Here is a 27,802-nt window from a genome sequence, read left to right as displayed (position 1 = left end):
TGTATAAAATCCCTGAAAACCTCAAGCCACCGCAATATCTGTGATCACCACTTCACGCACTCAACGAAATTATTTTAATAAAATGAAAAATGTTTTTAAGGCCACTTAAAGTCCTGAAATTTTGCAGAAGTTATAAAATGCAACCACTTTTCCTACAAAATAGTCCTAAAAGGCTATGAAAAGTGTAACAAATTCCCTGTTATAACCAAACGCCATCTATACTTCAGTTCTGGCAAACCACAAGCCACGTCAATTGTTTTGCGTAAGTAAATCTCCCAACCTTTCCATAAAATATCTCCAAAGCCTCAAGACTTAAGACTTTGATGTAGAGGGCTCTGATGTCACTTTTTTAAGACAACTTCAAGACCTTAACCTTTGCATGAGGATCATTACTTATGCAAAGCTGTAAAATTCGCCGAAGTTTTCGTCAACATAGGCCTAGAAGGCTACAAAAAGAGCAAATTTATTGTCGATGTAACCAAACGCCATCTATACCTCAGTTTTACTATTGACGTAAGTAAATCTCTTTGCGTAGGTAAATCTCCCAACCTTTCCATAAAATAAATCCCAAGCCTCAAGATCTAAGACTTTGATGTAGAGGGCTCTGATGTCACTTCATTCACTCAATGAAATAATTCATTCTTTTTTAAGACAACTTCAAGACCTAAACCTTTGCATGAGGATCATTATTTGTGCAAAGCAGGGAAATTCGCCGAAATTTTTGTCAAAATAGGCATAGAAGGCTACGAAAAGCGCAAATTTATTGTCGATGTAACCAAACGTCATCTATACCTCAGTTTTACTATTGACGATTTCCTATGGCATTATTAAACGTGCATTATAGATGGCGTTCCGCATAAAAATGTATCTTTAAGCCATTTTTTGTTGTTGCCTAAGATAAAAAAAACAGTTAAGAATTTTTCAGGCCTCAAAAAGAGTACGACCCATATGAGGCTGAAAAATTAATTTAAAACTTTAGGTCTAGGTTTTATCGGAGATTTCACTATGAATGTTTATATGGAACTAAAAATATTTGGTAGTGACCTTTGTACTGGAGCCTTCGGAGACAAAAAAATTGCAGCTAGGATCTTAAAGAAAATTCAGAGTTTGGTTATTGTTGAAAGCTATGAAACCACGGCATTTTTGGCATACGAAAGGCTACGAAAAGAGCAAATTTATTGTTGAGGTAATTAAACGCCACCTATACCTCAGTTTTACTATTAACAATTTCATAAGACATTGTTAAATGTGAAGTATAGATGGCGTTTAGGGCATTTTTTGTTCTTACCTAAGATAAAAAAATAGTTAAGAATTTTTCAGGTCTCAAAAAGAGTACGAAACATATGAGGCTGAAAAATGAATTTGAAACTTTAGCTCTAGGTTTTATTGGAGATTTCACTTTGAATGTTTATTTGAAACTAAAAATATTTTTTTGTAATGGAGCCCTCGGAGACAAAAGAAATTGCAGCTAGGATCTTGAAGAAAATTCAGAGGTTGGTTATTGTTGAAAATTTTGAAACAACGGCATTTTTGGCTTAGAAGGCTTAGAAACTTTTAAAAGTATTCATGTTATAACCGAAAGCCATCTATTCCAATGTTCTGCTACTGACATTTCCCTATGTAATTGTTAAATCTGAAGCATAGATGGCGTTCTTCAGTACAATGTTTTTATGTACTTTTTTGGTAGTTGTCTAAGAAAGAAAACTAGTTCAGCTTTTAGGCTTCAAAAAGAGTGCAAAACATATGAAGCTGAAAAAATAGATTCTGAATTTTTGGTCCAGGTTGTATTGGAGATTTCACTACGAATGTTGTACCTAAAAATATCTTGTAGCTAAATTATTGGGATATTTATCTGTAAATGAAAAATATTGCTAGTGAACTTTTTACTGGAGCTTTCGGAATAAAGGAACTTTATACCGCTCAAAATGGTTACAGGAACTTTATACCGCTCAAAATGGTTACAGCTAGAACCGTCAAATTGTGATCATTCTTTCACAGGTTTTGACAAAGTAGGTCTAGAAGGCTACGAAAAGCGCAAAAATATTCTTGATGTAATCAAAAGCCATCTAAACCTTACTTCTGGTATTGACGTTTTCCTATGCCGTTGTTAAATCTGAAATATAGGTGGCATTCGGCAGAACAAGGGCCTTTATTAGCGTTTCTGGGTTGTTGTCTGAGAAAGAAAAATAGTTAAGCGTACTTTAAGGCTTCAAAAAGAGTACGACTGTTGTACCTAAAACATCTTTTAACTAAATTATTGGAATATTTATCTGAAAATGAAAAAAAATATTGCTAGTGAACTTTTTACTGGAGCTCTCGGAATAAAGGAACTTTATACCGGGCAAAACGGTTGCAGCTAGTATCGTCAAATTGTGATTATTCTTTCACAGGTTTTGACAAAGTAGGTCTAGAAGGCTACGAAAAGCGCAAAAATATTCTTCATGTTATCAAAAGTCATCTAAACCTCACTTCTGGTATTGACGTTTCCATATGCCAATTTTAAATCTGAAATATAGGTGGCATTCGGCAGAACTAGGTCCCTTATTAGCGTTTCTGGGTTGTTGGCTGAGAAAGAAAAATAGTTAAGCATACTTTCAGGCTTCAAAAAGAGTGCGAAACACATCACGCAATAGTTTGATTCAGAACCTTAGGTCCAGGTATTGTTGTTACTTAAAAACTATGATAGAACTTCACTGTCATCGTCTAATGTAAATGCAACTAAAATGCAAATAACAGATCTTTATCGAAAGAAAATTGAGCCTAGAACTGATCTGATTGTAAGGCGGTTATGCAAGTAATTAAAAAATCTTCAAAATTTCCTCGAAATTGATAAAAAAAGACCTTAATTTGGGTAAAATGCCATCTATATTTCAAATTGGGCGATTTATTATAGAAGAAATAAATTGATGGGCATACTTTAAGGCGGAATATATAAATTTAAATGAAACGAGAAAAATATATTTTAAAGGGAATAAATTAGGAATTCAGGTAATGTTTGCTCTCCAAAGGCTCTCGATTTAAGTTTATTGGTGAATATCATAATATTCCCAATACTCAATGGGGGTCATAACCTCTATTAGATATTATAATATAATTTTTGGAGCACAGTATTGCATGTGTTTTGTGCTAGAATTTCCATTGGAATTCTGTAAAGAAATAAATATATAAATATTCATTTATATTAATTTGCTTTTGATATCATTCTGGTGGATTCGAATAATATTTCTCTTCTTTCATAAATTTTCTTATCAAGTTGCCTTTAAATTATTTTCATTGCAATATTTTTCGGGGTTTTCAGCGATAACTAATTTTAATAAAAATTGTATATCTCTTTGTTGATATGCACAATCTAAATGATAGATGAAAGATATAAAATTTCAAAAGTTTGAATCGAAAAAGAGGATATCTAAAAAATAGACATCTATGAGATGTTTTTGGGTAGTTGGACTATATAAAAAAAAAATAGTTTCCAAGTGGTATCGCATTCAAGGCATATTCTTGACTATTACTCAGCTATTAAGGCATTTACTTCACTACGATTCCACTATCAGTTTTTTGCTTGAACAGTGTTTTTATAGCTATGACGTTGTTCCAACATGCCAAAGTCTTAGTAGTTTATTTATTTTTTTGTTTTTTTTTTGCTTTGTTTTCAATATCAGCAAATTTCAATTTCATATTACCAAAACGAATTCTTCAAATATCTTATCATGGGAAAAATATTGGTATTTCTACGTTGTCTTTGCTTTTGTTTTTTATCAAAGCTCTAAAATGTGATATCACTTTTTTTTGTAATATAATCGGTATTCTTAGTTTCCAGTACAATATCAGCAAATTTTGTTTTGGGAAATGCCAAAAGGAGAAGAAAAGATGTTGGTAACAAAATATGCTTTGAAAATAGATGTGTCCACATAATTTTGGTGTAGACATTCACATATGGACAATTTATAGATATTTTAAAGGCTCGTAGGGTGGTGAATTTATCAATTCCTAAACAGCTTAAAAACAGGAAGGAAGCGAGTTTTTTGGAATATAAATATATATTGAAAACATATTTGTCTACAAACTTTTGGTGAATAAATTCTCATATGAATTATTTATATATATTTTTTTTAGGCTCGTAAAGTGATGAATTTAGTTCTGGATTCAACCGCGCTATATCAATTCGTATGCCAACCTAAAATAGAAATATTTAAACCAAGCTATTTGAAAAAAATCTCATGTGTCATCATCATATCTTAAGATTAAATCATATTTTATTGAAATGCTATTTGTACGTTCAATAATAATAATATTTCAATAACGGATAAGTAATTAATCAAAAAGAAGGAGAAGTGTTTGCTAACTACCGGTGTATTCTTATCACTATAATCACAATGCGTTTATAGCGGTAGTTTGTGCCATGTCAACAAACCGTTTAGACGCATAAATAACCATTAGAATCAGATAGGCACTTTAAAAGAACATTTTAGTAGAGGAAACCTATGAATTGATTTGAATTACTGAATAAAGGTGGGGAAGCAAAGAAATTGATATGACTTTTTGGGTTACACATAATTTTTTTATCTTTACAATTGCTATTGAAAGATGTTAGATTGGTATTTGAGTGAAGTTTTTTTTGTTTCATAACACTGTGCAACAAAATTAAATTTTTGTTCAAAATAATGGGAAAAGCCGAGTAGATGATGAAAGTAGGGCTAAAAATATGAGACACGTGTATTGGCGTTTTTAAAGTTTACGTCGAAAAGTAACCACAATAGGCGGTGCAAGTTCCGCCCATTTCTAGTTTTTTTTTTCGAAATATTCGAGTTAAGATATCTTGGAATCCTCGCTTTTTAGGTATATAGTGTCTTTGGCAACTTTACTGACGAGGATATTGGGAATATTTTTGTTAAAAGTTTTACTCCTCATGCGGTTCATCAAAAGGGTCTTTTTGGTCTTTTTTTCAAAAATCTTTCAAAAACTCTTTTAATATGTAATCGTATCAAGTTTAAATATTCTACAAAATTATTCGTCATAAAATTTTACTATAGGTCTCAGAACACACGAAATCTGTAAATCTTATCTAATCGGCAGGAATCTCTAAAAATGAAAAACACGTTTTAGGGTTAAAGTCGGACTTTATCTGAGATTTGTGAAAACTGTGCCACAAAACATAAATTTAGAGAGATGACATCAAAGACAAAAATATTCTTCGTCAGATTTCACTATGGGTTACCAAAGAAATTTAATGTCTATTTACATTATATATCATGAAAATATCAGTATCAATTTTGCTGAAAAACATGAAAATATTTTCCAATTTTTTGATGAAATTTTTGTTCGTCTTTTTTCGATTTGATGCATGAAAGTAAGCAATTTTAGAAAAAAGTTTTAGAAAAAGGGACGTGGAATTTAAAAACAATCTTACAAAATAACTACATTGATTGAATACCAATTTAGAAACTATCGTGGAAGTTCTTTGAAAATTCTAATATTTGGAAACAATTTCTTAAATCCAACATATTTAGTTTCAAAATTGCCATAATTAACTAATTTAATTTGAAATAACCAAATCTCATATTCCATTCTTTGTTTTGAATGCAAAACAAATGGGAAAAACAGTAAATAACATAATAACATGGCTCAAAAGAGATTCTAGGCGGTAAATACCAGCGAGGTTGTGATACTTGTGGGCCCCCCGAACAAAAGGCAGCAGTCAACACCTTTTGACTTTTGTACTGATTGGCCATTCCGTGTTTTATGTTTTTTTTTCTTTTCCTAACTTATGCAAGTTGTTGATTTTAATAACACTTGACAGGTTTCTAAATTGTCAACACACAAAGCATTAGCATTTACAATAAGACCAGAGAATCAGAATACTTAGAAAAAAAAACAAAAATAACAAAAAAGGAAAATTACAAACAACCTACATACAACAAGAACAACAGCAACAAAATTCTTGTGGAATAAAATCCTCCAATCTCCTAACCATTACCTCCGCCATCAAAGTCTGGCATGGCGGGTGGTTGAGTGTTTTTAAATGCTCTGGTTTTTTGTTATTGTTCCGTTTCTTTTTTCTTTTTTTTTTGGTTCGTTGGCAGTTTTCACAAAATGCCATTTAGGCATTAAGACGACACTATTTAACTCTCAGCCATTTGCCAATTTTCCCAACGTTGACGACTCCGCCGCCGCTGCAGCCACATTTGCCACCTCCTCCACCTTTTAATAAGCTCCTGTTCCATCTACTTATCATTTGAGGTGGACTTGGTTAGAAGGTGTTATTAATGGAGAATGGTCGTATTGCACTTATAACCTTAGGCAACTTTTCTTTTTTTTGCTGTCCTCATTAAGTGTGGCGCTTAAAACCAGAACAAGACAATGAATACGCTTTTCAAAAAAACATAAAACCAACGCACTTTATGCTTTAGTTCTGTTGCACATTTTCATTTAGGAACAACGTGAAACTCAAAGAGAAGAAAAAGTTTTTCCTGGCTAGGGTAATAAAAATAGTGCATGTTCCTGATTACAGGAGTTAAGGCCTTTGGAAAATTATAAAATATGGAAACAAATTTCAGAGCAATTTCAAGACTTCCATACAACTTAATTTGCCATTTATAGAAACCTCTCGCCCATGTAGACTGTAGGAGACTGTCAGAATGTTGAGATTATACAGTCTTCTAAACCTTTTGTAGCCGCAGAAAAAAAAATCGGTGGTCAGATTTCGACTCTCTATGGCCAGAAAAAAGGTATCAGCTAAGTTAGTCAATAAGATCCACGATTTGATGAGCGCCATCTATGTTTCAGTTCTTATAAATGAATTGCTGTTGAGGAAATGGGTTCCTGGAGAAAAGGTAAATTGATTGGCATACTTTTAGGCAACTTGGAATAATTAAATATTATTTCATTTGAATTACCGAGCTTTAGCAAGGACACAGAAATTTGAATTTGATGGTTTTGATAATTTGACTATGCCATAGAAACAATATTATGCCTCTGCCGTCTTCTCCATCAGCTGATTCTGTTATTGAAAAAAACAAAATTAAAATTAAATTTGATGGGTAAAATTATATCATAAAAATAATATTATTCCTCAGCCGTCTTCTTCATGCATGATTAAGCCCTTTTACAGTAATCCAAACCGTTTGTAGCAACAGAAAAAAATCTGTGGTCAGATTTCCACTTTCTATGGCCAGAAAAAAGGTCTCAGCTAAGTTAGACAATAAGATCCACGATTTGAGGGGCGCCATCTATATTTCAGTTCTTATTTATGAATTGCTGTTGAGGAAATGGGTTGCTTCATGGAGAAAAGGTAAATTGATTGGCATACTTTTAGGCGACTAGGAATAATTTAGTATTATTTCGATTGAATTAACGGATTTTAGCAAACGTACAGAATTTGGTGGGTAAAATTATATCAAAAAATCCTCAGACTTGTTCTCCATGCATGGTTAACCCCCTGTTTTTTAATTTATTTTTGTTCGTTCGTCTATATGTCTTCTGAACACCTTCACAGGTACCTTAGAAACTGTTTAGAAGCTTGACAGAGGTCCGATGAACATTATAAACCTTAACACAGTCATAACATTCTCTAAAAATATTTAACAGTGGTCGCCAGCCTTCAACAGAAAGTGTAATATCGACTTTTCTTTAATTAAATTCTTAAAAAACCATAACAGGGACCTTAAATACTTTTGAAAATCATAACAGATACCTTAAGTGCTACCAAAAACTTTAACAGATACCTTGTAACCTTCTAAGCCCTTAATAGAGTCCAAAGAAACTTCAAAAGAATTTAGCAATGGCCTTAATAAAACTTTTCATCCATTGAAAGCCTTTACAGAGGCCGTAGACACTTCTGAACATCCTAACAAATGCCTTACGAAGCCCGAAAAATTTTAACGAATGCCTTACATATCTTATCAACATGTAACAGAATCATAACATACCATAGATGTTTTTAACAGAACTCTCCCGGCCAATTTCAGGGACGTTAGATAATTCTAAAGGCATTAAAAGGGACCCTAGAAACTGCTTAACAGATTAACAGAAACCTTACGATCCTTAAAAAAGTTAACAGAGGCCTTACATACCTTGTAACACTTAACATATTTATTTAACAGCAGTCTCTCAGCCTATATCAGAGGTATTGAATCATAAAACGCATTTATACAAGATTTCCGTGTATTCGAAGCCTTTGCAGATGCCTTAACAGCGGTCTAAGACATTTTTAAACGTTGGTAAGAGCCTCTGTGTACAGAGTCATACCATACTATAAAATTCATTAATAGTTGTTACCGGGCTTTAACAGTGCGAAATAGTTATAAGAAACCGTAATATGTTTTTTTTTCTTGGATTCAAAATGTTAGAAGAGGACCCTAAGAGTTACTGAAAACGTTAACAGAGACCTTGTATACTCTGTAAACCTTTAACAGAGTCACAATGAACTTTAAAAGAATTTAACAGAGGTTTAGTAAGTGCTTTTCATGTAGCCATAACCTTAACAGGGACCCTAGAAACTGTTTAAGAGATTAACAGAGACCTTACGATCCTTAAAAAAGTTAACAGAGGCCTTACATACCTTGTAACACTTAACATATTTATTTAACAGCAGTCTCTCGGCCTATATCAGAGGCATTGAATCATAAAACGCATTTATACAAGATTTCCGTGTATTCGAAGCCTTTGCAATGCCTTAACAGCGGTCTACGACATTTTTAAAAGTTTGTAAGAGGCTCTGTGTACCTTGAAATGCTTAACAGAGTCATACCATACTATAAAATTCATTAACAGTTGTTAACAGGCTTTACCAGTGCGAAATAGTTATAAGAAACCGTAATATGTTTTTTTCTTGGATTCAAAATGTTAGAAGAGGACCCTAAGAGTTACTGAAAACGTTAACAGAGACCTTGTATACTCTGTAAACCTTTAACAGAGTCACAATGAACTTTAAAAGAATTTAACAGAGGTCTTAGTAAGTGCTTTTCATGTAGCCATAACCTTAACAGGGACCCTAGAAACTGTTTAAGAGATTAACAGAGACCTTACGATCCTTAAAAAAGTTAACAGAGGCCTTACATACCTTGTAACACTTAACATATTTATTTAACAGCAGTCTCTCGGCCTATATCAGAGGCATTGAATCATAAAACGCATTTATACAAAATTTCCGTGTATTCGAAGCCTTTGCAGATGCCTTTACAGCGGTCTACGACATTTTTAAAACTTTGTAAGAGGCTCTGTGTACCTTGAAATGCTTAACAGAGTCATACCATACTATAAAATTCATTAACAGTTGTTAACAGGCTTTACCAGTGCGAAATAGTTATAAGAAACCGTAATATGTTTTATTCTTGGATTCAAAATGTTAGAAGAGGACCCTAAGAGTTACTGAAAATGTTAACAGAGACCTTGTATACTCTGTAAACCTTTAACAGAGTCACAATGAACTTTAAAAGAATTTAACAGAGGTCTTAGTAAGTGCTTTTCATGTAGCCATAACCTTAACAGGGACCCTAGAAACTGTTTAAGAGATTAACAGAGACCTTACGGTCCTTAAAAAAAGTTAACAGAGGCCTTATACATACCTAATTGTTCGTATACCCACATGGCTTTAGACCAGTGTCGCCTAAGATTTACCATCAATGTTTTAGTATATCTGTATGTATGGGTGAAAAAAACCAACAAGCACATGATGTTTTTATTCACGCACACCGTAAGAGAGAGAACCAAATGCAAAAACAACTCAGTGGGCGCCGTCACTATACTTCATTGCAAAGAAGCCCATCCCTGCTTTAGGTATTGTGATGTGCTATTCAATATTAATTGGGCGCCATCTATACTTCGTTTTGTCTTAATGAATTGGTATTGAGCCGATGGGTGGTTGTCTTGGAGAGATAAAATTTTTAACATACTCTTAGGGGACTGGAGAATATGTAAAAAATATTTACTTTGGATTACCGAGTTTTAGTAAGTCTACTGCAATTTGAATTTGGCGCGTAAAATTTATTTAAAGGCAATATTTTTCCTCGACCTCGTCCTCCTGAAAAGCTTAAGCTCCACGAATCCATTGTGTTCTGAAGAAAAATACACATTGTAAAACCGCAGCTAAGGGATTGAGATTAGCTTCGCCTTTTTTAATAAATTACCATCGAGAAAATGGATTGTTCCCTTGGAAAGATAAATTAATTGCCATACTTTTAGGTGACTAGGAAAAACCCCAGCAAAGGGTTTGAGATTAGCTTCGTTTTTGTAATAAATTGCCATTGGGCAAATGGATTGTTCCCTTGGATAGATAAATTGTTTTTTTCCACACTTTTAGGTGACCAGAGAATGTTTAAATAATATTTACTCTAGATTCCCGAGTTAAGCGTACTGAAACTAGAATTTGTGGGGTACAATTATATTTAAAGATAATATTTATCCTGCGCCCAAGTCTCCTTGAAAGATCGAGCTTCATCAACGCTCTAAAAAATAAAATGTATGTATCTGCAACAAAGGCATATAGTTTTAGGCATTATAATCATCTCTTAAATTTTTTTTTCTAAGCGCCATCTATACCTCGTTTTATTATTGAAATGCCATCGGACAAATGGGATTTTGCCTTGGAAAGATAACCAAACGTTTAGGTGGCTAGGGAATATTTAAATAATATTTAGTCGAGATTGCTTAGCATACTAAAACTAGAATTGGAAGGCTAAAATTATATTTAAAGATAACATTTCTCCTGCGCTCAGGTATGTTTAAAAGATTTACCAAAGATAACATATTGAACATTTTATTATCAGTTTTCAATTAATTTTGAGCGCCATCTATACTTCATTTTTATTAACTGAGCAAATGGGTTGTTCCTTTTAAGATCATCCCTTCAATTCTTTCTAAGCGCCATCTAAACCTCGTTTTAATATCGAATTGCCATTGGACAGGGGTTTTTGCCTTGGAAAGATAACTTGATTACCAAACCTTTAGGTGGCTAGGGAATATTTAAATAATATTTAGTCGAGATTACAAAGCATACTAAACCTAGAATTGGAAGGGCAATATTATATTTAAAGATAACATTTCTCCTGCACTCAGGTATCTTTAAAAAATTTACCAAAGATAACATTTCCCCTGTGTTCAGGTCTCCTTAAAATATAGAACATTTTATTATCAGTTTTTCAATTCATTTTGAGCGTCATCTATACATCACTTTTATTAACTGAGCAAATGGGTTGTTGCTTTGGAAAGAGAAATTAATTGATATACTTTTTGGCGACTAGAGAATATTTAAATAATATTTCGTCTCGATTACCGAGTTTTTATAAGCGCACTGAAACCAGAATTTGTAGGGTAAATCTTTAAAGATTAAGCTTTATAAGCCCAATATGTTTTCAAAAACTAAAATTGATGAATCTACAATAAAGGCATATAGTTTTAGACATTATAATCATCTTTTCAATTCTTTCTGAGCGCCATCTATACTTCGTTTTTCATGAATCGTTATTGTGCAAAGAAAGATGGAAAGATAAGTTGATTGTCTTACTTTAGGCGACCAGAGAATATTTAAATAATATTTAGTCGAGATTACCGAGTTTAGATAACATTTCTTTTTCGCCCAGGTCTCCTTAAAATATTCAGCTTTTTGATTAGCTTTTCAATTCTTTTTGAGCACCAACTATACTTAATTTTTATAAACTGATCAAATGAGCTTTTGCCGTGGGTAAATTGATTGCCATACATTGTGGTGACTAGGGATATTTAAATAATATTTAATCTGGATTACGGAGTTGTAGTAAGCGTACTGAAATTTTAATTTGTTGCGTAAAATTATATTTAGTTTTAGACACTATTACCATATCTGCAATTCTTTCTGAGCGCCATCTAAACTTCGTTTTTATTAATGAATCAATATTGCGTAAATGGGTTGTTGCCTTGGAAAAATAAATTAATTGCCATACTTTTAGGTGACAAGGAAATATTTAAATAATATTAAATCTAGATTACCGAGTTTTAGTAAGTAAACTGAAATTAGAATTTGTAAGTTAATTCTATATTTAAAGACAACATTTCTCCAGTGCCCATGGCTCCATAAAATATTGAGTATTTTATGATAGGTTTTTCAATTTTTTTATGCGCCATCTATACTTCATTTTCATTAACTGAACAAATGGCCTGTTGTCCTGGAAAGATAAATTGATTGTCATACTTTTAGGCGTCGAGGAATATATAAATTAGCCTATATTACCGAGTTGTAGTAAGCGTACTGAAATTTTAATTTCTTGCGTAAAATTATACTAAAAAATAGTATTTTTCCTTGGCCTTGTTCTGCTAAAAGGGTTAAGCCCCAGCAGTTGATTGTGTTCTCGAAAAATATTATATAACTGCAACAAAGGCATATGCTTTAAACATTATGCCCACCCATTCAATTCTTTTTGAATAGACAATTCCAAAGCTGCCACCAACAACACCCTAAGGAAATTTTAGTCATAATGGTGGCCACAGTGAATGCAATAAGCGGATGGGAAATCAAACAATTGCCGCATAACTTTTTATTTAATTCTCTTAGACATTGTTTTTTCCCCATTCTCTTTCATTGCAACTAATTAAATTAAAGACAATTGTTAAAGGATTAAGATTAAAAGCAAGATGGACAAATAGGCGAATCCCATGAAAGAAAGAAAAGGAAGGAAGGAAATCTCCAAGTTGGCCCTTTTAAAGAGAAGACAAAGGCTTTCTAAGCCTTGAATTGTGGCGATAAGTTATGCAATTAGCTATATTTTTTGGCCAATGTTGGGGATTTGCATATGATTTTGAGCATTGTTTTAAATTCCGCAAATTAAATAATTTATTTTCGAATTCTTTTCTTGTTTTTGTTTTAGGAACAATTGCGGCGCCGACGTGAAGAGGAAGAACGCATTGCCCAGCAAAATGAATTTTTGCGTGCCAGTTTACGTGGCTCACGAAAACTTAAAGCTTTGCAGGACAATAAGCCAAGTGCCCAGCAACAGCAGCCGGTGGCAGCAGAACGTTCGGTGATTGGTGTGGAAAATGAGGCCTATGTGGAGGATGAGGATGCGGAAAAAGTTACCGGTAAGTGCAAACATTTCCATTCACTCTTCATGATCTTATTTCTAATAACATTTCCTCTATTTTGTATAGGTTATGGCGATTTGATTGCCGCCCTAACTCGTCTCCAAAATCAGTTAACCAAAAATGGCATGAACACACTCGCCGGTCGAGTGTCGGCTGCTCACAATATTCTCTCGAATCCCGGTGTGGCCCATGCTTTGGCCGCCCGTGCTGCTGTATTGCAGCGACGCCGTTCAAAAGCCACCACACCTGTCTCCACAAATGCCCTGGAATTGCAAAAGGATATTGTAGAGCTGCTGACAAAATCCAACTCAGCTGCAGCCATTGAATTGGGTAACTTGTTGACCAGCCACGAAATGGAAGGTCTACTCTTGGCCCATGATCGTGTTGCCACTCACACAGATGGTACACCATCACCATCGTTGAGCGGTATTGGTAGCCCTCAGCCAGTATCACCCAGTTTGTCGGCACCATTACCACCAGTACCCCCGCCAGTAGTGCCACCACCACCATTGGCCCAACGCAGTGCAATGCCTTTACCTCCCAATGTTCCAGCCCACACGAACAGCAGCAGCGGTTATGCCCACATGAAACCAGCCCACAGACCCGAATCGCCACCATTGAGTAGTGCCTGCTTTGGCATTCTCAACGATCAAAATGACAATATACGTATTATACAAATTGAAAAATCGACTGAACCCCTAGGTGCCACGGTACGCAATGAAGGTGAGGCGGTAGTCATAGGGCGCATTGTACGGGGTGGAGCCGCGGAGAAGTCAGGACTGCTCCATGAAGGCGATGAAATACTCGAAGTGAATGGCCAAGAATTGCGTGGTAAAACTGTCAACGATGTTTGTGCCATGCTCAGCACAATGCAGGGCACCTTGACATTCTTGATAGTGCCAGCTGGCAGCCCACCACCTGGTGGCGGCCATCATCGTGAAAATGCTGTGCTCCATGTTCGGGCTCATTTCGATTATGATCCCGAGGATGATTTGTATATACCATGTCGAGAATTGGGTATAAGTTTTCAAAAGGGAGATGTCTTGCATGTAATTTCACGTGAGGATCCCAACTGGTGGCAAGCATATCGAGAGGGGGAGGAAGATCAAACATTGGCCGGTCTAATACCTAGTCAGTCATTCCAACATCAAAGAGAAACCATGAAATTGGCCATTGCCGAAGAGGCAGGTTTGCAGGGTCGTAACCGGGGTAAAGATGGTGGTGCCAAAGGTTCAACGCTGTTGTGTGCCCGCAAGGGACGCAAGAAGAAGAAGAAAGCCAGCTCGGAAGCAGGGTAAGTTAGAAAAGGGGAATAATCTGCTTAGAAATTAAAGAATACAAAGTATTCTATAGAAGACCTTTCTTAAGTCCTTCTATTCTACAAAAGACCCTTTTTGAGGCCCTCTTTAATATAGAAAACTTCGTTTGAGACTTTTTGTTCTATGGAAGACCTCTCTGGATCTCTTTTATTCTATAGAAGATCCCTCTGGAGGTCTTCTATTTTATGGGATACCTCTTTAGGGGCCTTTTATTCTATAGAAGAGGTCTTTGGAGGGCTTCTATTCTATAGAAAACTCCTCTAGAGGTGTTCGTTCTATAGAAGTCCTCTCTACATGCCTTCTATTCTATAAAAAAAAAACCTCTTAGAATGCTTTTTATTCTATAATCGTCTTCTCAAGAGACTTTCGGAACTCTTCTTAGTAATTATTTTTATTTTTCTCCTTTTACAGTTATCCCTTATATGCCACCACCGCCCCCGATGAAACCGAACCCGAGGAAATACTCACTTATGAAGAGGTTGCCTTGTATTATCCCCGAGCCACACATAAACGTCCTATTGTATTAATTGGCCCTCCGAATATTGGACGACATGAATTGCGTCAACGTTTAATGGCGGATTCGGATCGTTTTTCAGCAGCAGTGCCACGTAAGTTGAACTAAAATTATACCAAAACAGATCATTTTATATAGGGTTGCTATAATTTCCAATTTTTTCTCTCCACAAATATATATCCAGTTTTCTATTTACTTGAGGAGCATGTTAAAGTCGAGAGTAGGTACCTTTTCACAAATGTTCCTAATAAATTCTCTTAACGAGATTTTTGTAGGCTAGAAGAGTTGGCTAAATGTGTAGATAGACGTAAAGTAGAAAAACCCTTAGGAGGATGTGGAATACAACTCACCTCGAACATGTTAGGAGGGAATTAAAAATGCTTTGCCTTATTTTCCTGATACAGGGATTCACAGTTAAAACGGCAGTCGATTTGAATTGAATATTAATCCAAACCCTGAAGCATTTGATCAAAAGAATTCAGTTTTCTGTTTTCTACATTGCCAACATTTAACTGCAATTTTTTTTTGGTTTTTCAAGAAAAAAATCCGACTGATTAATCGTCTTGGGTAATCCAAGTTCAAAACACAAAAAACGTGAAAATGATTCGTTAGAGAAGTCTGTAATTTCATCCAATTTTCACGACTTTAGAATTTGTTGTTTTAAACCCCAATCTAAGAAAGCTTATCAATTTCTATTCACCAAGGTGTTCCATATAGGAAAGCTTTGAATTTTTTGTTTGTAAAGTTTCCTTTAATAATTTATTTTCCCTTCTTTTATTTCAGATACCTCCCGTGCCCGTCGCGATAACGAAGTTCCTGGCGTCGATTATCATTTTATTTCACGTCAAGCCTTCGAAGCTGATATTTTGGCTCGGCGTTTTGTTGAGCATGGTGAATATGAAAAAGCTTACTATGGTGAGTATCTTATTGGCTTTTATGGATATTAGTTTTAAGCTTTTTAAAAACAGAACATTAAATGAAGGAAAGAGGGAAAGAGAGAGCTTTGGTTCGAATGTGGAGTTGCATTATCAATGGAGTGCAGGATTAGAAAAAAGCTTTGTTGCGATTGTATGATATTCTAAAGAATATTTTGAAGGATCAATCTTGGTTTTTTAAAAAAAGATTCCTGAAACCTTTCAACTTCGATTTTTTGTAGGCGTAAAAGCTTCAACTTAACTAATGGTAATTAAATCAGGAAAAGAGAGAGAAAGCTTTGGCTCGAATGTGGAGTTGCACTATGAAAAGAGTAAAAGATTAGCCGTTTTTCTGGAGGTCCTGCAATCAAAAAAAAAACTTTTTAAAGCAGATTTTCTAGAAGACCTACCATATGTAAATCGTGGATTTTACGGCGGAATTTCCAAAGAGGCTGGCCCCATATAAATCCTGTTTTTCTTAAGTAGATTTTCTTGAAAGCCTGCCATCTATACATAGTGGATTTTTAAAGCAGTTTTTCTAGAGGGCCTACCATATATAAATCGTGCGTTTTTACTGCAGAATTTCTAAAGAGGCTGGCCCTTTATAAATCCTGGATTTTTAAAGTAGATTTTCTTGAGGGCCTGCTATCTATACGCCGTGGATTTCTGAAGCAGTCTTTCTATGGGGACTGCCATCTACAAATCGTGGATCATAGAGGCAAACTTTCAAGAGGACTTGCCATCCACAAAAAGTAGATTTTTAAAGCAGCTTTTCTACAGGGCCTGCCATCTACAAATTGTGGATTTTAAAGCAGATTTTTTCAGAGGGCCTGCCATCTACCAATCGTGTATTTTCAAACTAGATTTTCTAGAGAACCTGACATCTACAATTCGTGCATTTATAAATCAGATTTTTTCAGGACCTGCCATCTAGAAATCGTGGATCGTTAAAAGAAATTTTCTTAAGGTCCTCCATCTACCAATCGCGAACTTTAAAGCAGATTTTCTAGTAGGCTTGCCATCTACAAATCGTGGATTTTTAAAGTAGATTTTTCAGGAGGCCTGTCATCTACAAAACGTGGAGGGCCTGCCATCAAGGAATCATGGATTTTAAAGCAGATTTTCTAGAGGACCTGCCATCTGAAAAATTTGGAATTTTAAAGGGAATTTCCAAATGGCCTGCAATCTATAAATCGTAGAATTTAAACCAGATTTTCTAGAGGTCCCACCATCTACACATCGTGGATTTTTAAGCAGATTTTCTTAAGGGCCTGCCATCGACAAATATTAAATTTTATAGCAGATTTCTTGAGGGCTTGCTCTTCAAATCGTGAACTTTTATGTCAGATTCTATAGGACTGCCATCTACAAATCCCGAATTGTTAAAACTAATTTTCTAGAGCTCCTGCCATCTACAAAACGCGGATTTTTAAAGCAGATTTGCTATAGGACCTGCCATCTACGACTCCTAAATTTTTAAAGCAGATTTTCTAAAGGGCTGCCCTCTACAAATCCTGAATTTTTAAAGCAAATTTTCTAGAGGATCTGCCATCTACAAATCGTGGATTTTTTTAAACAGATTTTCTAGAGAGCCTGCCATCTTGGAATCATCGATTTTCAAAGTAGATTTTCCAGAAGGCCTGCCATCTAGGAATCATCGATTTTTAAGCGGATCTTCTACAGCCCTGTCATCTACAAATCGTGGTTTTTCAAAGCAGATTTTCTACAGGGCTCAGCCATCTACAAATCATGGATTTTAAAACTGATTTCCTAGAGAGCCTGCCATCTCTCCACAAATCGTGGATTTTTGAAACAGATTTTCTACAGGGCCCAGACATCTACGAATCTTGGATTTTTAAAGCACATTTTCTAGAGGGTCTGCCCTCTAGTAATCATGGATTTTTAAAGCAGATTTTCCAGAGAACCTACCATAGAGGTGTAGGCCGTAATAATCTAAACACGTCTGTTCCTTTTAACCAATATTCCAAAACTGAATATTTATTTATTTTCATTTGACGTATTTTAGAATGTATACATTGAAATAAATCATAGTAGGCCAAAACGTATATAATAATATTCAAAGTAGTGTATATAAGACTGGGTAACAAACGAATAGACATAACAAGTTCAAATAAGATATAAATAGGAATAACAAGTAAGGTATATATTGCACAAACTGCTACAATTCGGCCATTCTGACCGAGAGAGCTCCTGATCTCTCATTGGCTATCACTCCACAACGACTATTAGACCAAGGGCGAATTTTTGAGACTGCCCACCCACCTTTTCGAAACAACTGAAAATCATCAGCATCTTGAACCAAATAACGATCATTATCTAATATTTTTGTTACTTTATATGGACCTCTATATTCATGTATGCGTTTTTTCGAAACACCTCCAGAATTCTCGAAATTTTTTACAGTTACATAATCTCCGATCTTATATGTTCTTGGTTCTTTTCGTGTTATATTGAAGTAATTTTCATGATTGCATTGAAGGACTTCCTGTTTTTTCTTTGCTTCTTTTCTTCTTAATTCGAGGTTTACACTTAAATCATTTTTCTGTAGCTGATCAAATATATGTTTTTGCTTTCTTTGTCTATTCTGGCAAATTATTAAATTGTCTTCAAACGTATTCGAACCCAATGCTGGTACACCGTTACTCAAACTTTGTGCGTCTACATTTTGCTTTCTTTTCCGGGAACTATGCACAAAACAATTTTTCCTGTCACTAACTTCAAGACATTTAGCAATTTTAGGTTCACATACGCCACATTCTTCGATGTCAATTGCCATAATTGATTGTACAAACATGTTCCTATTTTCATCATTTGATCTCTCTTCTACTAGTTGAGCTTCACTTTTCTGATGAGGACGGGTTGCCACACGCTGTTGAAAACTTCCACATCCATAACATGCTCCAAAAGCATTATTCGGCTTCTCACAATCTGTTGCCATATGGCCCAGTGTATTACAATTGAAACATTTAATGTTATTGTCTTGATTTCTTTGGAACACTCCTCTCGTATACATCGATTCCGGTTTCTCCAAATTTATTCTTGAAAAGGCTTGCAACAGTTGGGATTTGTCCTTATAACATTGTAGGCTTGCCTGTATTTTGAGCTGCTTGTCGGGAATACCGTCTATGATACAATCAATCAGTTCATCATCTGCGATATCAACATTGTTAGCCAGTAATATTTTGTCATCATAATAATCTATAAATGATTCTTCATATTGCCATGTTCTCGCTTCAAAGTTGCGACGCAACGAAAGTTTGTTTACCCTCACGGAGAAAACATCTTTAATTTCATTCAACAAAACATCTACATCTTGGGTAACAAAATTCGGTTTGTTGTGTAACCACTTCTGGACCTTTCCTTTTAGTTTGCTCAACAATAGAGCCTTTGCAGTCTTCTCATTCACATGATAAACTTCGAGGATTCCCCGGAATTGGCTTACCCATACATCAGGTTGTACACCGCCATCATAATCAGGAACAATATCCTTAATGATTCCAATCATCGAATCGATTTTCTCACCATCTTGGTTTGTTCTTCCAAACTGTTTCAAGCTAATATCTTTTTGTCCAGCACCTTCAAAATTAGCGCATGTTTTTTCATATTCCATCACTTTTTTCATAAACTCATTCTCACGATTCAGAAGTTCGTTTTCTCTCTTCAAAAGTTGCAGTTCTTTCTTCATAATATTAAATCTTGAAGCTTCATTTCTCTCTTCAGCCATTGACCCATTCTGATGTACTTCCTCAATTCTTCTTAACTTCCTTTCACTATGAATTTCATTCTCTTCTTCTTTTCCACAATCCTCAGCAAAATCATTCCGTTCATCTTCACTAGCATTCTCCGCTTCATCCGTCACATTCCTTACCAATTCGGGACAATTGCCTCTTTCGACAGCAGGAACTTCGTTCAGCCTTAGTATAAGCATACTTTTTGTGCCTGAAGATGGTAAACCGAGCTGTTGTAACCACATACGTAATTGTGGAACGGTATAATCCTTTCCAATAATATTCTCCATTGAATATGCACACAAAATTATTTGAAAGAAAAAAAAAATTCGTTCCCACTTCTGAAAATTGTAGGCCGTAATAATCTAAACACGTCTGTTCCTTTTAACCAATATTCCAAAACTGAATATTTATTTATTTTCATTTGACGTATTTTAGAATGTATACATTGAAATAAATCATAGTAGGCCAAAACGTATATAATAATATTCAAAGTAGTGTATATAAGACTGGGTAACAAACGAATAGACATAACAAGTTCAAATAAGATATAAATAGGAATAACAAGTAAGGTATATATTGCACAAACTGCTACAGAGGAATCATGGATTTTAAAGCAGATTTTCTTGAGGGCCTGCCATCTGCAAATCGTGAATTTTTAAAGCAGATTTTCTAGAGGGCTGCCATCTACAAATCGTGAATTTGTAAAGACCATTTTCTAGAAGTTGTTTTAGTAATCATAGATTTTCGAAGTAGATTTTCCAAAGCGGCTGCCATCAAGGAATCATAGATTTTGAAAGTAGATTTCCCGGAAGACCTGCCATCTAGGAATCATTGATTTTTAAAGCAGATTTTCTTTCTAAAGCCCTGTCATCTACAAATCGTTGTATTTAAAACGTATTTTAAAAGTAGCTTTTCTAGCGGGCCTGCCATCTAGGATTCGTGAACTTTTAAAGCAGATTTTCGAAAGGGCCTGCCATCTACAAATCGTCAATTTTTAATGCAGATTTTCTAGAGGGTTCATATTGGAGTTCCCTTAGCGAAAGAGTGCTAGCTTTGGAAAGCTTTGAGTCTAGCCAGAGCCATTGAAATTTTTAAATTTACTTCCAAAGTCTTCTGAGAAAAAGTGATTTTTTAAATTACATTTTCTAGAGGCTCAGTAGACAACCAAATGCGAAATTGATCGGGAATTCCATAAAGCGTAGATTTATTGGAGTTGCATTACGGAAAGAGCTCAAGCTTTGGGAAGTTTGGGTTTAGTCAAAACTTTGGGAAGTTTTGAGTTTAGTCCAAGCCATTGATAATGTTGGATTTACTTCCAAACTCATCTGGGAAAACATGGCTTTTTAAATGATATTTTTAAAAAATCAGTGGATCTCCATGTGCGGAATTTATCAGGAATTCCTTTGGAAAGCTTAGAATTGAGAAAACGCGTGGATTTAGAATTGACTTAGTTGAGTCAAAGCTAATATGAACATTTTGATTTTGATTGATTTTTTAAAGAATGTTTTCTGGAGGACCAAACTTCCAAAAAAGTGGACTTTTTAAAGAATGTTTTCTGGAGGACTAATTTTCCAAAAAAGTGGACTTTTTAAAGAATGTTTTCCGTAGGACCAAACGTTTAAAAATGGATTATTTTCTAGAGAATCAGCGGTCTAAAAAATCGTGACAGATTTATTGATTGCCGAAAGAGTGCACATTTGGGAGAATTTTGAATTGAGTCAGAGGTTGTAAATTTACTTGCAAATTCACCGGGGAAAACGTGGAATTTTAAAGAAACATTTCTAAAAGGTCAGTAGACCACCAAGTGGGGAATTGATCAGGAAATCTACAAAGCTCAGATTTATTGGAGCAGCATTATTGAAAGAATACAAGTTTTAGAAAGCCAAGAGTTGAGTAAAAGCTTTTGAAAATTTTGAGCCTTCTGCTGCATTTACTCCATAGTAGAGGAGCTTCAAAGTTATACACTCAATAATAAATGGCCAGAAGCTCTCTTCCTCTACTTTTTTTTTTCAAAATTTTTAGTTTATATTATGTATATTTTGTTTTCCTGACTTTTTTTCTAATTTTCGCATATTTTTCTTCTAAATTTCTTTCCAGGCACTTCCCTTGAAGCCATACGTACAGTTGTGGCCAGTGGTAAAATCTGTGTTCTTAATTTACATCCACAAAGTTTAAAGCTTTTAAGAGCTTCAGATTTGAAACCTTATGTTGTGCTGGTGGCGCCACCTAGTCTTGATAAATTGCGGCAAAAGAAATTGCGTAATGGTGAACCGTTTAAGGTGAGTTTCTAGGCTATTGGGTTGGGAAATTGGCTAAGCAGGGAAAGCACAATTATAAATGTGGAAAATTTCTCACAATCACATCTCGCCCTATTATAAATGAACAGGGAGGAGTCAAAATAACGGAAAATATATTTGATTTTCGAAATTGAAATAATAGGCCTGTTCGATGACCCAAAAGTTTGTACAAACTTTAACAAAATGCTGTTCGATAACAAAGATGTTCAATAAAAGAGGAATGAGAAGTTGTTGCAAGTACTTGCAAATACTTTCTACTTGTGAAGTTATCGAACAGATCTAATAAAAACTAGATACACGTTATTTCATATTTTAATTTAAAAATTCTGAATTGTCGTTGTTATTTTGGCTTTTTCTTTTTTATTTATAATAAAGCGAGAGAGAAATCTCTCTTATGTAAATAGGCTGAATTTTTTTTAATTGTTCGGATTTTTTATTAATTTATTTTTCTTATCTCTTTGCAGGAGGAAGAATTGAAAGATATTATTGCCACGGCACGTGACATGGAGGCCCGCTGGGGCCACTTATTCGACATGATAATTATTAATAATGATACCGAAAGAGCTTATCATCAGTTATTGGCCGAAATCAATTCATTGGAACGTGAACCCCAATGGGTACCGGCCAGTTGGGTGCATAATAATCGAGACGAGTCATAATTTATGGTTTTTTAAGGTTATACAAAATTTAAAACAAAATATATATTAAAACTAAATGTGAAAATTGAATATGAAAATTATTATGGAAATTTTTTTTAAGAAATTGTGTAAATATTGAAAAAATTAGGTGGAGAAAGAAAGTATATAATTTATATAAAAAAACATTTATATGCAATATTTTTTTTTAAATATTATTAATTATTCTTTGTTAAATGTAGATATTTCAATTATTATTATTACAATGTGTATGGCATGAGTTTATTTTTTTTTGTTTATAATTATTAACTACTTAAAGAAAAAGCGTGTATAAAATATTTTTAATTTTTGATTTCTTTTATTTTTTTATCACAAATTAATTTTAATCTTAAATCTAATTATAAAAAAACATTTGTTTGACAAATAACTTCCTTAAATTTCCACTTTTTATGTTAAAACCTAAAAAGCTTTTGAAATTAAAATTTTTTTTATTTTATTTTTAATTTTTAAAAAAACCAAACATTCCATTTTTTAATTTTTCAATTGTTTCTATGCAAATTCTTTTTTTATATTTTTCTTTAACTAAATTAAAGAAAAATCTTTAAGCTAAACTAAAGATTTAAAAATAGAAACGTTAAACATAACTACAGAATCTTGAGGAGGTGGGGAGACCAGGGGCTTAATGATTGGGACATCATGGTGAGGAAAGTCCTAAAACCTTCCTTGGCATGGTACAATGTTAATGGCCCCAAAGGTCTTCCAGCCTTTATAGTTGTTAAATTCAAGAAACTAACAAAACATAACTTTAGAAAATAAGTCCACAAAACTTAACAATAAAGAAGGGAAACTCTAATAAACTAATGAAAGAGAAGAAAAAAAAATTAACCACAACCCATTTACTTTATTGCAAGAAACCAACAACAACATCATTAAATGCATGTTAAGTCTATAAAGAAAAATAAATTTATAACAAAAAATAAATAAATCACTCAAAACCTAATCCTCGTAATGTTTTCATACCTAGGAACAAAAACAAGAAATTGCATTCTAAAAAATAAAAACTAAAAACAGAAGTGAAATCCTCGAAACGAAAAATTTATATTATTAATAAAATAAACCCCCAACCACAATCTTCCACATTTGTTAAAAAATATATCCTTGAAACCCTGCCCCACAAAAAAAAAACAAAAGTATTTTTTGTTAACAACAAAAAAATAATAATGGTTTTAATTAATAATAATAAAATTACAAATGTTACAAAATTTTCTGTTAAAATAAATTTTATATATTATAAAAAAATAACAATAAAAAAAATTATTTAAAAAATAAAACAATATTTTTTTGTCATTTAAAGCAAATAAAAAACATATATTTTTGAAAATGTTTTTCTTTTCATTTGTAGTTAAAATAATAAAATAAAATATGGTTTTTTTAAAACATAACATTAACAATGAAAAATACAACAAATTGTTCGAGATGTAATACCACAGCAACAACAACAACAAATGAAAACATATTAGAATTTAGCAATGTAACTGAGAAATGGTAACAAATTCCAAGAAAAAACAACAACAAATAACAAGAATACCGAAAAACAAAAAAAAAAGAATATTATATTAAATATGTTAAATTATTTTTAGTTGTAAATCTATTACAAAGTAAAACAACAAGAAAACAAAGAACGAAAATAAAACAAAAATGAAATAAATATAAAAAGGGAATTTTTATTACAACAAGTAAAAAAGTATCAGTCGGCTTTACCGACAGAGATATACCCTTAGCCTGTGTATATTGAAAAAATTTTCCCCCAAAAAACTTATGTAATTAAAAATATTGGACATTAGAACCGACAACAAGTAAAAAAGTATCAGTCGGCTTTGCCGACAGAGATATACCCTCAGCCTGTGCAAATTGAAACACATTTTTTTCACAAGAAACTTATGTATTTAGGGGGTTTCAAAATGTTGGTCCTACGAACCCACAAAAATGTTGATTAGGATTAAAGTTCAAACATTTTGCGGAAAAGGTACTTAAAGGAATGGACCGACATAGACAATGGGGGTGCAATAGGGGGGTTTTACACCCTTCGGGCTATTTGTTCAGGAAGTATGGACTTGCCCCTGAGAAAACTTGTACCTTCGTATAGGGGACAGTGAATACAAGATGTTACAACAAAAACCAAGGCGATTCGAGAGCAGGTCCTTAACTGAACTTTTCCGAAATTTTGTGTGGGATATACTCGAAGGAGTTTACCGATTGACTCCATATTGTAACCTCATCTAAGTCTGGTAGAAATTTCATAATGTGCAAAGTATGTACCAAATCGGTTACTTCCTTCAAGAGTTATCGTACTCACAAATTTTCCGAACATTTTCGAACTTTTGTGGGGGAGGTACCGGAAGGAGTGGACCGAAATAATCCATCTTTGAACTTGAACTAAGTTTGGGCAAAATATTACGAAAGCCAAATTTTGGACCGAATCGGCAGATCCGTTCGAGAGTTAGCGCTCCAACCTCTACACACGGTGTTATAGGGTTTTTTGTAACTTTCAGGCTATTTTCTCAGGAAGTATGGACTTGCCCCTAATGAAACTTGCAGCGTCGTATAGAGGACAGCGAATACAACTTGCGTAAACAAAAATCAAAGCGATTCGAGACCAGGTCCTAAACTGAACTTTTCCGAAATTTTGTGTGGGAGGTACCCCAAGTAGTGGACCGTAGATTGGTAGTTTGGTAGAAATTACACGATGTGCAAAGTATGGTAAAAATCGGTTATTCCCTACAAGAGTTATCGTGCGCACAAGTTTTGCGACAATTTTTGAACATTTGTGGGGGAGGTACCTGAAGTAGTGCACCTATATGGCCCATCTTCGAACTTAAATCGAATCTGGACAAAATATTTCGATACCCAAAATTTGAACCGAATCGATTGATCCGTTCGAGAGTTATCGTGCGCACCAGCCAGCCAGACAGACAGACAGACGGACGGACATTGCTAGATCTACTCAAAATTGTCTGAAACGGATATCGTACAAACATACTTGGGGTCTAAAACCATTATTTCGGTGAGGCACATTTTTGGTCGTATCAAAGTGTAAATACCCTCTTTAGCCTAAAGGCTGAGGGTATAATTAAAGCGATTCGAGAGCAGGTCTTAAACTGCACTTAAGCTAAATTTTGTGTGGGAGGTACCCGAAAGAGTGAACCAATAGGGTCCATATTCGAACCTCATCTATGTATGGTAGAAATGTCACGATGTGCAAAGTATGGACTAATTCGGTTACTCCCTTCAAGAGTTATCGTGCGGACAATTTTTCAAAACATTTTTGAACTTTTATGGGGGAGGTACCTGAAGGAGTGGACCGATATGGCCCATCTTCGAACTTAAATCAAATCTGGACAAAATATTTCGATACCCAAAATTTGAACCGAATCGATTGATTCGTTCGAGAGTTATCGTGCGCACCAGCCAGACAGACGGACAGACAGGCAGACAGACGGACGGACATTGCTAGATCGACTCAAAATTGTCTGAAACGGATATCGTACAAACATACTTGGGGTCTAAAACCATTATTTCGATGAGGCACATTTTTGGCCGTATCAAAATGTAAATACCCTCTTTAGCCTAAAGGCTGAAGGTATAAAAATGTTGATTAGGAGTAAAGATCAAAAGTTTTGCGGAGGAGATACTAAAAGGAATTGACCATTATGGAAGTGGATCTCCAGCCACCACATGTTGTGCCATAGGGGGATTTTACACCCTTCGGGCTGTTTGCTCAAGAAGTATGGACTTGCCCCTGAAAAAAAACTTTTACCATCGTAATTGAAGCAGTGAATGCAAGTTGCTTCAACAAAACTCAAAGTGATTCGATATCAGGTCTTAAAGTGAACTTATCCGAAATTTTGTGTGGGAAGTACCGGATGGAGTGGGCAAATATAGTCCATATTTGAACCTGATCTATATCTGGTAGATATATTAGGATGTTTAAAGTATGGACCAATTCGGCCACTCCCTTCAAGAGTTACCGTACGAACAATTTTTCCGAACATTTTTGAACTTTTGTGGTGGAGGTTCCTGAAGGAGTGGACCGATATGGCTTATCTTCAAACTTAAACTATGTTTGGACAAAATATTACTAAGGACAAATTTTGGACCGAATCGGAAGATCCGTTCGAGAGTTATCTTGCGCTCTAACCACCTCACACGGTGCAATAGGGGGTTTTTGCAATTTTCTCAGGAAGTATGGACTTGCCCCTGATGAAACTTGTACCGTCGTATGGAGGGCAGTGAATACAAGTTGCTTAAATAAAGAACCAAGCGATTCGAGAGATGGCCCTAAACTGAACTTTTCCGAAATTTTGTGTGGGAGGTACCCGAAGGAGTGGGCCGATTAAGTCCATATTGAAGCCTTATTTAGGCCTGGTACACGCTCCACGATGGGCAAAATATGGACCAAATCGGTTACTCCTTTCAAGAGTTATCGTGCGCACAAATTTTCCGAACATTTTCGAACTTTTGTGGGGGAGGTACCGGAAGGAGGGGACCGATATAGCCCATCTTCGAACTTAAACTAAGTTTGGGTAAAATATAAGCCAAAATTTGAACCGAATCAGTTTATCAGTTCCAGAGTTATCGTGCGCTCCAGCCAGCCAGACGGGCGGACATTGCTCAATCGACTCCAAATTGTCTGAAACACATTTCGTCCAAACATACTTGGGGGTCTAACCATTATTTCGATGAGGCACATTTTGCCCGTATGAAAGTGTGTATACCCTCGTTAGCATAAATACTGAGGATATAAAAATTATTTAAAAGGGCAAATTTACTATACAAAACTACCTCCTCCGGGCTTGAGGAAGGATTTTTTCTATAGAAAAACTTCTCCCCAGGGCCTGAGGAGGTATTGGTTTTATAGAAAAATTTTTCCTCAGGGCCTGGGTATAGATTTTTCCAAAGAAAAACTGAACTTCATGGCCTGAGGAGGGGATTTTCTATAGAAAAACATTTCCTCAGGGCCAGAGGAGGGATTTTTCTATAGAAAATTTTTTTTCTCAGGGCCTGAGGAGGGATTTTTCTATAGAAAATTTTTTTCTCAGTGCCTGAGGAGGGACTTTTCTATAGAAAAACAAGTTGCAAACTATCATTTTTTTGAATTTTTTCCTAATTTCCGCGAAAATGTACAACCTTTCCACTTAAGTTATGGGACCTCAGTAAACATATCGTATGTGGGAAGCCGTATATTAACAATGTTTCTCGTTTTTATACCCTCAGCCTTTAGGCTAAAGAGGGTATTTACACTTTGATACGACCAAAAATGT

At 34.7% G+C, this 27,802-nt stretch overlaps 1 protein-coding gene across 8 annotated transcripts in view; it reads left to right on the top strand.

Moving 5' to 3' along the window:
- Window positions 1-23,671, top strand: part of sdt (MAGUK p55 family member stardust) — a 373,248-nt gene extending 349,577 nt beyond the window's left edge. For all 8 annotated transcript variants that reach the window (XM_073976794.1, XM_073976801.1, XM_073976799.1 and 5 more), the window contains 6 exons: window positions 12,837-13,047; window positions 13,117-14,344; window positions 14,781-14,977; window positions 15,667-15,798; window positions 21,647-21,828; window positions 22,311-23,671. In XM_073976794.1, the coding sequence (XP_073832895.1) occupies window positions 12,837-13,047; window positions 13,117-14,344; window positions 14,781-14,977; window positions 15,667-15,798; window positions 21,647-21,828; window positions 22,311-22,505 (2,145 nt within the window). In that variant the 3' untranslated portion in view covers window positions 22,506-23,671. The remainder of the gene's footprint in view (window positions 1-12,836; window positions 13,048-13,116; window positions 14,345-14,780; window positions 14,978-15,666; window positions 15,799-21,646; window positions 21,829-22,310) is intronic.
- The last annotated feature ends 4,131 nt before the right edge of the window (window positions 23,672-27,802 follow it).

The sequence above is a fragment of the Musca autumnalis genome, unplaced genomic scaffold (genome assembly GCF_047663935.1).
Source record: "Musca autumnalis isolate F117 unplaced genomic scaffold, ASM4766393v1 scaffold_3, whole genome shotgun sequence".
NCBI classification, from domain to species: Eukaryota; Metazoa; Arthropoda; class Insecta; order Diptera; family Muscidae; genus Musca; species Musca autumnalis.
Note: the sequence above shows the minus strand (reverse complement) of the source record. Positions and strands in the feature narration are given on the sequence as shown.